The following is a 14,082-nucleotide window of genomic DNA, read 5'->3' as shown; positions in this document are numbered from 1 at the left end:
TATGCAGAATGGATCCACTCAGATTGTTTTATGTGTTTTAAATATATTATTAGATTATTATTATTATTATTATTGATGCATTTATGTAAGCAGTGTTTTAATTTAGTAAAGATAGGGCTCATTTTATCTACTTAATATACTGTTATAAGGTTGGATTAAAAATGTCTAATCACTTTAAATGTATCACGTTTTCTATGTAAAATATCGACCTGAAAAGTAACTAAAGCTGTCAGCTAAATGTAGTGTAATAAAAAGTACAATATTTGCCTCAAAATGGAGTGGAGTAAAAGTATAAAGTTACATAAAATGGAAATACTCCTCACCCTCAAAATTGTACTCAAGTACAGTACTTGAGTAAATGTACTTAGTTAAATTCCACCACTGGATACAGTGTATGGTTCTGCTGCCATTAACATAAAACCAAAACCATGACTGAAAATAGTCCTTAACAACACAATTTACTCCTGTTTGTGTAACGTTTGCTAAAAACTGCAGTTTTTTGTATCTTTCTCCCCTCACTTAAGGTCATATATCTACTATTGATTCTCTATAACAGGTATAAAATGCCCCCAAAATACTTCAGTAGGAGGAAATGGATCAGTCTGGGGAAGTCAGACAGTATTGATAAACTGACTGATTGTTTTGGTCTTTATGTGGGATTTTTAACAAAAGCAAAATTCTGCCAGCCTTACACTTTAACTACTTAGAAGCTTATGAGTAAAATACTGAGTGAAGACACTGACGATTTATCAGCATATTATCTGACAATACAGGTGCATCTCAATAAATTAGAATATCATGGAAAAGTCGATTTCCAGTAGTTCAAGTCAAATAGCCCCAACCAAGTATTGAGTCATATAGATTTTCAGAGGCCAACATTTCCATATTAAACATACTTTTTAAAATTGGTCTATTGTAATATTTCAAAAAATTTGAGACACTGAATTTTAAGTCTTCATTAAATATAAGCCATAATCATTATAATTAGAAGAAATTAAATAAATTAAGACATGAAATATTCCATTCTGTGTGTGATGGATCTGTATAATGTGTTATTTCCACTTTTTGAATTGAAATACTGACATAAATAAACTTTTCAATGAAATTCTAATTTACTGAGATGCACCTGTATGCAACTGATGAGTGTTGAGAATATATACAGGCAATATAATTAAACTGTGTCTATGCAGAGAGCTGGTTTAAATATTAAATGTACAGTATATTATCCCGTGTTCACCTTCAACCTCTCAATGGCCTCTTCGCTGCCTGGGGTGAACATGATGCGGTCGTGAAGACTGGCAATGGATCCGGCACGGCTGGACAAGGCTGAGAGAGACGGAGAGGGACTCATCCCCGTCATGGCATTGGTCACTGTGGAGAGATCATCCCTTTGATTCACAGCTTGGCCTTTATTGTTATTGTTCTTGTGATCGGATAGGTCTGTCGGGGTGGGAACTGGCGCAATGTACAGGAAGGGGGGTGGGAGTAATCGATAATAGGGAATAAAGAAAAGGAGAAATGCAGACAGATAAGGAAGAAAAGAGAAGGGAGAATAGAAAAGGAAAAGAAAGAAGATATGTGGCTTGAAACAAATCTAACCCACAGAGAGAAATTTGAACTGCTAGTATACAAGCGAGGGCAGGGACAGCAGAAAGCCACGCGCAGAGGAGATCAACTTAAAAGATGCAACAAGGAGGCCGTCCAGCCATGACCAAAGAAAATGCAGCTATTACACAAATACTTCAAGCAAGAGAGTCATTTGCAGGAACATTCAAAAACAAGAAAATATAAAATTGGCAGATATTTATAGGATGCCATTTAAGCTGTAAAATCAAGTATGAAATAGGGATTCTATTTCTCACAAAATGAGTCATTATGTATGGAAAATAAAATATATAAGCTAGGCAGCCCTTCCTTTCCTGCAGATACATAGTGACTCATTTGTAATAGGGTCATACTTCCTGCAGAGAGCATTGGGAAGCCAGATATCTCAATTAAGATTATTATCTAAAAGCAGCAAGATGCATACTCAGTGTGCTTGTCTAGGATTAGATATGTCAAGCAAATTACTGCAAATCCATTTCTCTGGCAGAGATTCAGACAGCCCTAAAAACCTCAGTCTTCATTGGATATTTAGTTTTTGATTTGGTATAATTTCTATTTATCAACATTTTCTACCAGGACACCTGAATTCACATTCCTGTTTTCTGTTCAGTGTTTTATCCTTGTGCCAAAAAAAGAGAATATCAACCCTGCAGCTGCTGCTATGGCAACACAGAGCAATAAATTGGGAAAGTGTATCACACCCATCCATCTGGACAGGCTGTTGCCTGCCAAGATGGATCACATAATATTGCAGTGCAGTTAATGGAGTCTTGTATTATAGAAAGACAGTTAGAATGTATGGCATTAAAAGAGATGACTACCTCAAAGATCCAATATTATGTAACTGATTATACTCTCTCTGTGACTGAAGGCTGCATAATCATCTTGTGTTTACTGTTATGGCTGCCAACAGGAGGCGATAGAGTCAGACAAAAACTGCCAGGGGAATGGGAGGCTCCAGTTTCTACTTCAGGGAAATCAAAGGGATGACACATGTCTCATTATTGTCCATAATCTTCCATATTGTATTGCTCTGCTTTGCTGCTTCGTGAACAGTTAAGCTCTGTCCCACCAGTGCCACAGCTATAAAGCCATGCACAGATCTCTACAGCACCATGACATGGCACATTTTTAGCCCATTACGACTTGAAGAATGGAGCCAAAATGAAAAAGCTTGAAAATCACCCTTCGACCTCGAATGTGTGTTGTTTATATTGCATTAACGACTTGTATTTCAGTGCAACTCGCCTAAACCATTCTGTTAAATACTTTATGATAATGTGGTGCTGCAGAGAACGCAGAAAAAGCTGCTGTTTACAGTCACATTAAGCACCGGTGATGCTAAGCTGCCACAAGACCAAAAGCAAGAGCCAGAAAACACACATTTCAAACCCTCTATGTCAGCACCAGACGCTCGATATGCTGGGAGAAGAGAAAGAAGAGAAGATAAAGAGTGACAAAGAGAGAGAGAGAGAGAAAGAAACAGCATAACTCCTTTATATAAGAAAGGTTCACGGATTTAAACATTTGCACACTTTTCTGTGGAAAGAGAAATGCATTCAAATATAAAGAATTTTCCATTTTGTTTACAGGTACACCAGAATTCACACCTTGTTCTTTTGATGAAAAAGTGGACAAGATGCATTCAGAGACTGTATAAAAGAAGTGGACGCTGCCTAAGGGTCTGAAAAGTGAAGCCAACTCAGATGGGCCTCATCTGACTTAGTACCCCAGTAAACAATTTCCTAATGAGAATTGACAAGTCTTTCTCCCACCAAGCTTTAATCAGGATAAAGGCATAGTAAATGTGTCCATTTTAATCACTGCAAATGTGTTTATGGGTGTTGTCCGTGATTTAATCTCATAGCTTTGACCCTTTCACAGTGTGTTTTCAGTTCATGAAAGTAAAATTTTCTTTTGTTCAGCATTCAGTTGTACTAAATGACACTCTGAGGGATTGGATGTTTATTTTTCAAAAATCACATCTTGTTTTTTGCAAGCAATATAATTCATATCACAGTCAGAGTGGCCCAAACAGGCTGGAAAATGTTGTTGTAACCATAATAAGCTGGGGTGTTAACCAATGCTTTCATGTAATGGCAGCTCCATCATCTCATCCAAATATAGTCACTTTCAGCTCCAAAAGAAAACAAGTTTGTGACAGCCAAAATGCCAAACTTCAAAACGACAATGCACAAACCAATAAGTGATGTCACAGTGGCTACGTCCACTTCTTTTATACAGTCTATGGGTGCATTTAATTCTTGCTTTGGCCTGTGTCCTGTGAAAAAAAATAACTAGATCCATAATGCAAAGCAAAAGAATCGTTTCATTTGACCCTCCATGCTTGGAAAATGCCCACAGGTTTCAACTCCAACCCTCGAGTTTGTAACAAAGACTTATTTAACATATTATTGCTAATGTTAGCTGGCTTGACACACTACATTTGCCTATGCTATTTATGGTCCTGCCTGTTTTTTTGGCCACAACATGAGAATATACTGCCTATTGTTCATCTTCATTCACATCTGCCAATTGATTTGCACTGGCTCTTACTGAAAATTGCTTTAAGTTCTATCTGAATGCACATCAGCACACACAGGGAGAATTTGAGTGCTTGTGAAGGGAGCTTTGTGGGCTTTTCTATATACTCAAAGAAGTGAAAAAGGGTCTTGTGTGTTTGTTGTGTGTTTGTTGTTGTAATACTCATTTTGACCACAAGGTGCTAAAGTGCATAGCAACCATTACAATCATGAAATCTAGAGATAGCACCAAATGATCCCTTACTCTCAATGATGTCACCCAGTCCTTGGGCGTAGAGGAGGTCTTTCAGACGGCCCACCTCCTCCTTCAGCTCGCGCACCAATCGGTTGTTGGGATCCTCATTGATCACAGCATTACAGCGAATCTGTTTGGCACGGTCTGCGTACCTGGGGGTATAAGGGAGAGATCATTAAGCATGCTGACACAGGTGAGGGAGGAGACAAACAGGGCAAACACACATTCACAATCCCCCTGACATCACACATCTTTAGGATTCTGCAGCTTGGTGCTGCAGCTGCAACTCATGAAGGGTGTTTGAAGTGTGAAACTGAAGCAAGCCTATTACACAACACTTTTGGTCTCGCTGGTATCAGTGTCCCTCAAAGTCACATTTAGCAGCTGTGTGGGAGGAAAGAGATGCAGCAGAAAATGCGGTCTTTACCTGAGTGTGCTGAGGGTCTCATCGTAGTTGATGTCAGCTGGACTCAGGGCAGCTACCATCGCAGTACGAGAATTTCCACCTAACAAAACAAAGACGAACACTTAATATTCAGTTTGTCAAAGACCTAGGGTGTGATTTGAATGAGGAGGATTGGTTAAATATCTTATCAAATACAGGGAAACACATGAGAGAGGCGAAGGGGAAATTTATTCAGTACAAGATAATTCATAGATAGTTATTTCACCCCTTCAAAACTACATAAAATGGGTTTAATAGGGCATAATTTATGTTGGAAATGTCAGAGTGAAATAGGGACATTTTTACATTTCATTTGGGGATGAAAGCTGGTGCACCCATTTTTGGAGAAAGTACTGGAACATGTGAATAAATGGCTGGGTGTGGCGGTACATGTATCACCAGGACTGTGTTTGTTAGGGGGCCAAACAGAAATACCAAATACATCTAAATGTGAACGAGGGGTTTTAAAAGTTGGGATGGTCACAGCTGCTTGAACAATTCTCAGAGTATGGAAGAGTACAGTCACCCCAGATGTTAAAAAATGGATGGAAATTATGTCAGAAGTTGCATCATATGAACGTGTCAAATGCCGATGTGCAGGAGGCCTTTGTATAAATGGTCCTATACTGGATATACTGTCTGTTGATGTTGGTGTCAGTGTTTGTTTTCAAGTTTGATTGTATGTTCATGTGTGTATGAATAAATAAAAAACATTAATGACAAAAAAAAGAGCAGAGAAACATTTTGTACATACCTAAATTTTCTCTCAGTAACCAGGTCAAAACTGAATCTCTATAGGGGATGAAGCTTTCCACCTTTTTCTTCTTTTTATTCTGTGAATTAACACAAAATTAAGATCAATGTAATTATTGGCATCTAGGTGTAGAAAAACTATAAACATATAAAAAATTACTATTATTTACATTAAATAAATTACCTTATTTGACCCAGAGTCCTAAAATGAAGTACACAGAAAAATGTAAATGTTCATCTTTCATAAAAATGCCCCTCATCTTACAGTGTACAACACACAGATATGATACATACCACTTCTGCCAAAGCAGAGATGACTTTCCCCAGTGTAGTTAGAGATTTGTTGATATTTGCTCCTTCCTGTGAGAACAGACAGAGAATGGTATGTACAATGAAACTGATGAACTGCTTTAATATGGATTTAGTCATAGTGATTGTTTCACACATACTGAATATCACACAGACAAAAGGCAATGTGGGAAAAGTGTTTTTAGATATGTTCTTCTGTTTGAATATAAAAAAAATGCATTTGAGGGAAACTTCACCTTAAGCCTGGTGCCTTTGGCTCCGGTAGAATCTGCCCTCTCACTGCCAGCCAAGTCCACCAAACTTATTTTGCTGACCTGCAACAGAACATCCAATAAATAAATTACAACACATCAGCTACCAATAAATAAAAAAGCTATTCATCTATATTCCAGAGAGAGCCTTCATTACAGAAACATCTTCACAATGCCATCTTATCATTACAGTATGACCTTCAAGCAATCATTGATTTCCAATTTGTGACAAGGTTTAAATCAGTGTCATCAATCAGCCCATAGATACGCAGAGGCAACAGCTCAATGTTAAATAATTCAGTCAGGATGTGATAAAACTCTACCTTCTCGGAGGTGTTATCAGTCTCAGCATCGAGACGTTTCTGAGTGAATATGATGTTAAAAACCGCATGAGAGCGGCTGCTTGTCTCATTCATGTTGGTGGCAGCCACAGTCCTGAGGACACAGTGAAGACATTTTTATCAGTTTTTGCAGCTAGTTGTTTATTAGCCTCCTGTCCGTCCAACAAAGAGGACAAAGCTAATTTCTAGTTCTGCCCCTTCTACTATACATCCAAAAACATAATCAAGAAACAGAAGTGAAAGTGCAAAATAGCAGAATATAAATTGTCAGCTGAACATTTGCATAGATTATGAAGAGCTTTATTTTTTGAGTGTCAGCATAACCTTAACTTCATCAGAAATGTATGGAAGACCATTTCTGCCAGTGTGATGAAAAAAAGATCCTGTAAGTCATTATAATGAGGAACTTTCTCGAAACAATGAATTAATAGCTCAAACTAATGAGATTTCTTTCAAAAATTCAAAAAAGTCATTATTTTGTAACAATATCTGTCTAAAAAATTCACATAAATTGCATAATAGCAGATTTTCCCCAAAACAATAGTTATGGTAGCCTACTACTAAGAATAGCTGATGTATGTGTGGATTCTAGTTTTACTACACCCTTAAATATTGTGATTAATGCTCATTTTCTGACATTTATGAAAATCAGGTTGTAGTTTGCATTCTACCTAACTGTTCAGATAGAAAACAGATCTTCCTCTGATGACTTATTGACAGGAATCTGTGAATATCTTTCCCTTCTTTATCGAACACAAAAAGTTTACTTTATTATAGTCATGTCGCCTTTTTCTTCTCGAAATCGTATTTCAACTTTATTCTCAACATCCTTTATTCTTGTCATATCGACTTTGTTCTCAAACTGCATAATGAAAAAAAAATCATCCTCTCATTATTTGTTTCTCCTACCTGGCCCCAATCCTCTTCCATAAAGTCATTATTTTGAGAAAGTTTCTCATTATTTGGAAATACTAAGTCGTTATTTTGAGAAAGTGTCTTATTAAAATGACTTACAGAAGTTCTAATCTTATTTTTTTGTTTTTAAATAATGTAAAAGTTTCTCTGGCAATAACCAAAAGATGCAAGATCCTCAACAACGACAACAAAGTGATGGGCCTGAATGAGTAAACAGCTCCATCACCTGGCCTTGTTGCCGGAGTCCATCAGGTCCTGGATATCGTTGTAGGAGGTGACAGCCAGCTTAGACAGGTCCTCCACATAAGGTCCCATCAGAGGATGTTCTCGAACGCGCAGGTTCCCTTTGTTTTTGGGGTTCAGTAAATCACGCACACGTTCACAGTAGATTTCCATGTAGCTTACCTGTTCAGAATTATAATATTAGCTTCAAGATAACCATAACAGGTTCAGGACCACATAAAGTATACCTGTGTTCAGTGGTGGAATGTAAATAAGTACATTTACTCAAGTACTGTACTTAAGTACAATTTTGAGGTACGTATTTCCATTTTATGTAACTTTATACTTCTACTCCACTACATTTTAAAGCAAATATTGTACTTTTTACTCTACTACATTTAGCTGCTAGCTTTAGTTATTTTTCAGGTCGAAATTTAACATCAAAACATGATTAATTCAAAGTGATTAGGCATTCTTTTTTTTTTAAATTACATCCTCATAACAGTATATTAAGTAGCTAAAATGAGCCCTATCTTGCTGCTTACATAAATGCATCAGTAATTATAATCCCATATATATACACCCTCTTAAAATAATAATAATAATAATAATAATAATAATAATAATAATAATAATAGTAAGAAGAATAATAATAGTCTATGTCAATTTTTTTTAGGTTTGTCAGAAAACACAAAAAACTGGTGGTCAGCATCATGAGATTTTATTTTATTTTATAAACCTCATATATTAAGTAGTTAAAATTAGCCCTACCTTGAGAAAATTATGCTGCTTACATAAATACATCAATAATACTAATAATAAAATAATTTATTAGGAATATATAAACCAATCTGCATCATGAGTACTTTTACTTTTGATACTTTAAGTACATTTTGATGTACTGTTGAGTAATTTCAGTGTGGTATTAGTACTTTTACTTAAGTAAAGGATCTTAATACTTTTTCCACCACTGCCAGTATTGATGCATTTGTCGTGTTCGTGTGTACATGCCCAGGTACTGCAAATGAAAATATGCTATCTTAACTCTTACAAGACATCACCTCCCCCTCTGTGTGAAATTAATGATTTCTTCATGGCCCTTGACAAATACATTTTATAAACTAAATAGCAGGATTAGATAACAGCTTACCTCCACTGAATAGGACATGCTGTTGTCAGCCTTGTCATTGAACTTAGTGAAAAGATCTTCACACAGCTGAAAAAACAGAAAATAAGAATATTATTTCCACAATTGTTTCATCTGAATCATTCAAAATCATCTTCCCTTTGATTTAATATTATTAAATATTAAATATTAATAAATTATGTTTAATATCAGCACTGGTCAATAAGTCTATACCAGGGGAATGATTCCTTGTTGATCCTTGACATCCTGTTTCCCCATCATGGTGTAGGACTTGCCAGCTCCTGTCTGACCATAAGCAAAAATGCAGACGTTGTATCCTTCGAAGGCGTGCAGCAACATCTCCTCTCCGATGTCTTTGTATACTTGCATCTGAGAGGCATAATTGATGTCCTCTGGCTGTGGGCACAGATCAATAATCAGCCACTAAAATCTTACACTTTCTCATAAACCTGACAAACGCAACATAAAGCAATCGACACTGATGCAAATGTGTGTGTCTTTGTTGGGGTGTCTGTACAACATTTGCGCTGTGGGGGTGCAGAAAGAGTTACCGAGGTGTGGGACCAGTAGGAGTAATCAAAGTTGAAGCTCTTGTTGTCTTTGGCCTGCTTGGGGTTGATGATGGCTGAAAGACAGGACAAGGAACACGAGTCAGAGAGAGGGTGAGAGACGCCCTACGTGAAACTGTATCTGAGCTGTGTCGGTGTCATGTTGTGCTAATAGAAGTGGAAAGGCCTTAGTCGCCTTCTCTTTCTGCACCAAAAGTTGTCTTTGGTGTTTGGGCCTCTGCACTACAGGGAAGCATCAGGCAGACACTGCTCAGGTCCACCCGCCTTCAAAAAAATTCACCTCTTCAGAACTGCTTTTAATGTATGACTTATGTTGATTTTAATTATTTGTTTTTTATATGTAACTGCATTTTCACTGTTTTAACTGTAGAGCGTCTTTGAGTACCATGTAAAGGACTCGATTAATAAAATGTATTGATCATGATCATTTTAATGCCTGGTACAACTAAAGATACATTTGTTTAGACAAAAATAATGATAACCATTTCCATGGTTTTCTTGATCATAACCAAAATCATTATCAAGAAAACCATGGAAAATAGCTAGATATCAGCTCTTAAATTAAACTCTTATGAGCCATTTTTGTTGTTATCATTATATTTGTCCAAACAAATGTACCTTTAGTTGTACCAGGCATTAAAATGAACAAGGCATTAGAGAAAATACAGGTGGTCTAATAATTTTTTTCCATGACTGGATGTTGTTATATCAGCTGCCACCAGATGCAGTTTTATTCATGGTGTTGGAAAAATGGCAAAATAACATTTAATCTTAACTACATGAAATGTTTCTTTGCACACATTAAGAAATCCCATTTATTTTAGGGATATATATCTCCAATTCCAAGTATCAGGACTGGCCCTATACTGGCAAAAAAATCACTGGATCAGATAAAAAAAATTGTGAACAAAGTATAATCTGATACGATCCAACACAAGGAACTATTTTACTTTTACCTCCTACTTTCAAATGTACAGGTTTTTCCTGATGGTGCTTACAGATTAAAAGGCCATGTTGTTACCTATCAGGTGCCTCTATCTACCAGTGGCCATTTTGGGACAGCTTAGACTCCGCTCATCAGGCTCAGCTCATCTTTCAACAGTCTCAGTGTGAAACAACCCTGAGCTGCACTTCATCAGGCTCAGCTGACCTTTGTTAGCCTTCAGAAAAATACTTATTCTATAACCTTATATATATGTATTTATTCCAGACTATCAGAAAGGTCATTTGAGGTTGTTGTGTATCCACCAACTCTACTGGAAGTTACAGTGTTTTTTTGAGCCAAATTTAAAGTATTTTCCTGTTTGATTTATGATGATCAGTGCATTTCTTTAATCACAGAGAATCTCAGTCTAATATTCTGGTCTGGTAGATTTACATCCGCAGGACAATGACTCCGATCAAATCACTTCCTGCAGCACTGACACAGTATCTGACCTAACTTGATATTAGATATGTGTGCTCCTCTGTGACCCTTCATAAACACAATTTAGTTACTCATTGACTGGAGGATGAGGACACACATGGGTTTGCTTCAATTGTTAGTTATGTTATTCATTTGTAATCTGGAGACTTCTAATGAAAGTGCAGCTAATAAAGCTAATAAAGTATAAGCACCTGGAAAGGTTAAGCACTTTCATGAATCAGACAAAACAATGCCTAAAATAAATCACCTGACTTCAATCAAATATTAATGATTTGAATTTCAAAACTTCTTTCTTTCCAGATGTTTAACTACTGGATTCATACATTTGAATTGAGCCTTGTGACAGATTAATATTCTCAAGTAAATCAACATACAACAATGGTAGCTCTGTAGAAAAATGTGTTTAGAAACAAATGAAGTCTGTGCGATGAGATGCTACTGCATATTCATTCTACGGTTTAGAAAGACATTTTACAATTACTATTCACATTGTGTACGTAAATCCAATTTAAGATAAGATAAGATAAGATAAGATAAGATAAGATAAGATAAGATAAGATAAGATAAGATAAGATAAGATGAGATAGAACTTTATTAATCCCAAAGGAAATTCTGGTTCCAGATTGCTCCAAAGTTACAAAAACAATTACTAAAAATAATCACAATATATGATAATATAAGACAAACAATGAACAAAATAGGTAACAATAACCATACATAATATAAATATAACAATATAAAAAAAAAAATAAAGTGTCACTTTTTTTAAAGGCACTACATCAAACTCAAGAATTGAAATCGAGGATTTAATTCATGTGAATACTACAGCACATGGTAGCGTGCCCACACAAGAACAATATATCTGGTGTGGTCGGAGATGCCAACAATGAAACGGCTTCCTCCCTGCTCCCAGAGCTGCAGACACCATTTTCTCTGCTAATGCAGATGCGGTCGATAATAGAGGAAAAGGCCCAGGGCTAAGTACACTCTCAAGTAAGTGTACACACTGTTATTTCCTTTCTACACTGATACTGTGTTTCAAGCTATGAAATATAGGCCAGTGTGGCTGGCGTGGGTTTCAGGTTTCAGGCCCTTGACAAAGATGAGGCCTTGTGTACTGAGCATGACATGACCAGGTACGCTGGAAGCAGGCCAAATATAAAGATAGACGCACTACAGTTCAAACACAGTGGCTTTTTCACACTATTAAAGAATTATGCACTCATTATCATTAGATACACTATTTATTTTCACTTCCATTAACAATACGAGACATGGCATGGCCTTGCTGCAGGTCTCAGAGTGCCCTCCTTCTTATCATTATCATAAAATACTTGAGGTTTCCTAACCACAGGTACAGAATCAATGTCATTAATCAGCTGGAAATGTTTTCCATAATCCACATTTCCTCTATTGTGTACTGTCTCCTACCACAAATAGTCTTCTACAGTAATGAGTCATGACATCAGGCATCAAATTCCAGTTAGACATAAATATCTACTTAGAATTGGAGGAACAGTTCGCATAAATCGATCAACGATCATTGAGTTCACAAATTATTCCCTGTTCCTTTGAACTCTGGTGTTGTTACATTGCATAATCTAGAAGTAGGCTGTGGCCATCCAGTTGTTTAAAACCTACAATAAAAAAAACTAATGAAATAAAACATTACTGGATAGAAGCTTTGCACTTGTCCTAACAAACAGCTTTCCAAAGAGAAGGCAGTTTTATGTGATACTGACATCAGACAAAAGGGCACCAGTGCATTTAGGGCTGCCTATATGGCACACATTAGCGTGCTGTGTCCCTCGAGGGCCCTTTATTATGATTTATATACCGCAAGGGCACCCAAGAGAGAACCCTTGCCCCTACACACTCCACCTCCCCATATATCTGTTTAACTGCACCTTGCTTACAACATCTTATAAAAAGCAACAACTTATTACTTTCGCTTTTATACTGGATTTTTTTGTGATGCAGCATTAACACACACCCCTTTCATCATTGATGAAAAATAGACGTTTGGACAACACCTTTTTAGATTTGCGTATACCTTATTAGAGGTGGATACAGCATAGTATCGCAATATTTTGCCTGGCAATATTGTATCGATTCATGGCCTCCAAGTAGGCATGGCAGTTTGGGGTTTTTTTTCCGAGGCTGTAGCGGGCTCACTTTTAGTAATATGGAGATACTGGTATCATATGAAACTAGAAGATCGAAGGGATCAATCCCATGTGCGTCAGGATATCGTGTCAGGAAATTGTCGAAATCACGCTGAGAGAGTCTCCTGATCTCAAACTCTAAGGTGAAAAGAGGAAAGAAATTGATTGGTTTTCCTGGTTAATAACACTGACAAGATCTGACTGAGAAGCAGAGCCTCCAAACTACAACATATTCCTATTGCTTACTCATCTCTGGATGTGGTGTGATTCATACAAGAAGAGCCCCCCGCCTCCCTCACTCCAGCACCGGAAAGGAAAGTGCCTTGCTCTCAGATAAGGTAATTACTTTATATATGACTGTTACAATGAGGCATGGGGCAGGGCTGCCCATTTTAATTGCACTCAGTAGCTTGGATGACGCTCTCTGTGGTCACAGCTTGCACGTCAGAATAATCTCCACCTGAGGCCATTTTTAGCTGCATTTTAAGCACACAGAGCACGTCTCCCATCTTCATCATTCTCCTCTTTACTACCTGTCTTCTCTTTTATGATGGAAATACTTTTTAATTACAAGGTGTTGAGTTTACAGATGACGCCGGGTCTGGAAGTCATGTCATCGGAGGACAAACATAATTAGACGTGATACAACAACAACTCATTTCTCTTCTGATAGTGTGCTCACAAACCGGAGGTGGTCAGAAGTGTATGCACGTACCCACAAACACGTACACTTTTATCATCAAAATGTTTGCACATACTGACTTCTTCTTGCAAGTTTAAGTGTACACCACTTATAATTACACTTAATTTTACAGCAAACAAATTACATGTTTGAAATAGAATAATAACAAGTACAAGCACTAATGTAACTTATATGTAATTCTCTATTTTTAAGCTGCAACGTCCCAAATCTGATTTTAATGCCTAAAATATGATACATTCCAAAAATTATCCATCAACAGGCCATACATTTAAAATGAATGGAAACATTTTTTAATATTATCTTTTATAGAGTGCTTTAATTCACACAAAAAAATAGTATTAGATTTGAAAATTATTATTTACAAATTTTGTGTGATTTTGTGTGCATTTTATTTTCACCAGGCGTAAAATTTCTTCATTGTCATGTTCTGTCATGTTCTTCATATGCATAACA

At 36.8% G+C, this 14,082-nt stretch overlaps 1 protein-coding gene across 21 annotated transcripts in view; it reads right to left on the bottom strand.

The window, feature by feature from the left end:
- kif1aa (kinesin family member 1Aa) overlaps window positions 1-14,082 on the bottom strand; it is a 56,754-nt gene that overhangs the window by 34,456 nt on the left and 8,216 nt on the right. For 11 of the 21 annotated variants that reach the window (XM_059342101.1, XM_059342102.1, XM_059342107.1 and 8 more), the window contains exons 3-15: window positions 9,318-9,391; window positions 8,980-9,162; window positions 8,770-8,835; window positions 7,624-7,802; window positions 6,465-6,576; window positions 6,127-6,204; window positions 5,876-5,941; window positions 5,766-5,783; window positions 5,583-5,661; window positions 4,811-4,889; window positions 4,393-4,535; window positions 2,989-3,027; window positions 1,238-1,455 (exon numbers count right to left, since the gene is read on the bottom strand). In XM_059342101.1, coding sequence (XP_059198084.1) covers window positions 1,238-1,455; window positions 2,989-3,027; window positions 4,393-4,535; window positions 4,811-4,889; window positions 5,583-5,661; window positions 5,766-5,783; window positions 5,876-5,941; window positions 6,127-6,204; window positions 6,465-6,576; window positions 7,624-7,802; window positions 8,770-8,835; window positions 8,980-9,162; window positions 9,318-9,391 — 1,334 coding nt within the window. The remainder of the gene's footprint in view (window positions 1-1,237; window positions 1,456-2,988; window positions 3,028-4,392; window positions 4,536-4,810; window positions 4,890-5,582; window positions 5,662-5,765; window positions 5,784-5,875; window positions 5,942-6,126; window positions 6,205-6,464; window positions 6,577-7,623; window positions 7,803-8,769; window positions 8,836-8,979; window positions 9,163-9,317; window positions 9,392-14,082) is intronic. The other 10 variants (XM_059342109.1, XM_059342110.1, XM_059342122.1 and 7 more) reach the window with 3 other exon arrangements.

The sequence above is a fragment of the Centropristis striata genome, chromosome 9, assembly GCF_030273125.1.
Source record: "Centropristis striata isolate RG_2023a ecotype Rhode Island chromosome 9, C.striata_1.0, whole genome shotgun sequence".
NCBI lineage: Eukaryota > Metazoa > Chordata > Actinopteri > Perciformes > Serranidae > Centropristis > Centropristis striata.
Note: the sequence above shows the minus strand (reverse complement) of the source record. Positions and strands in the feature narration are given on the sequence as shown.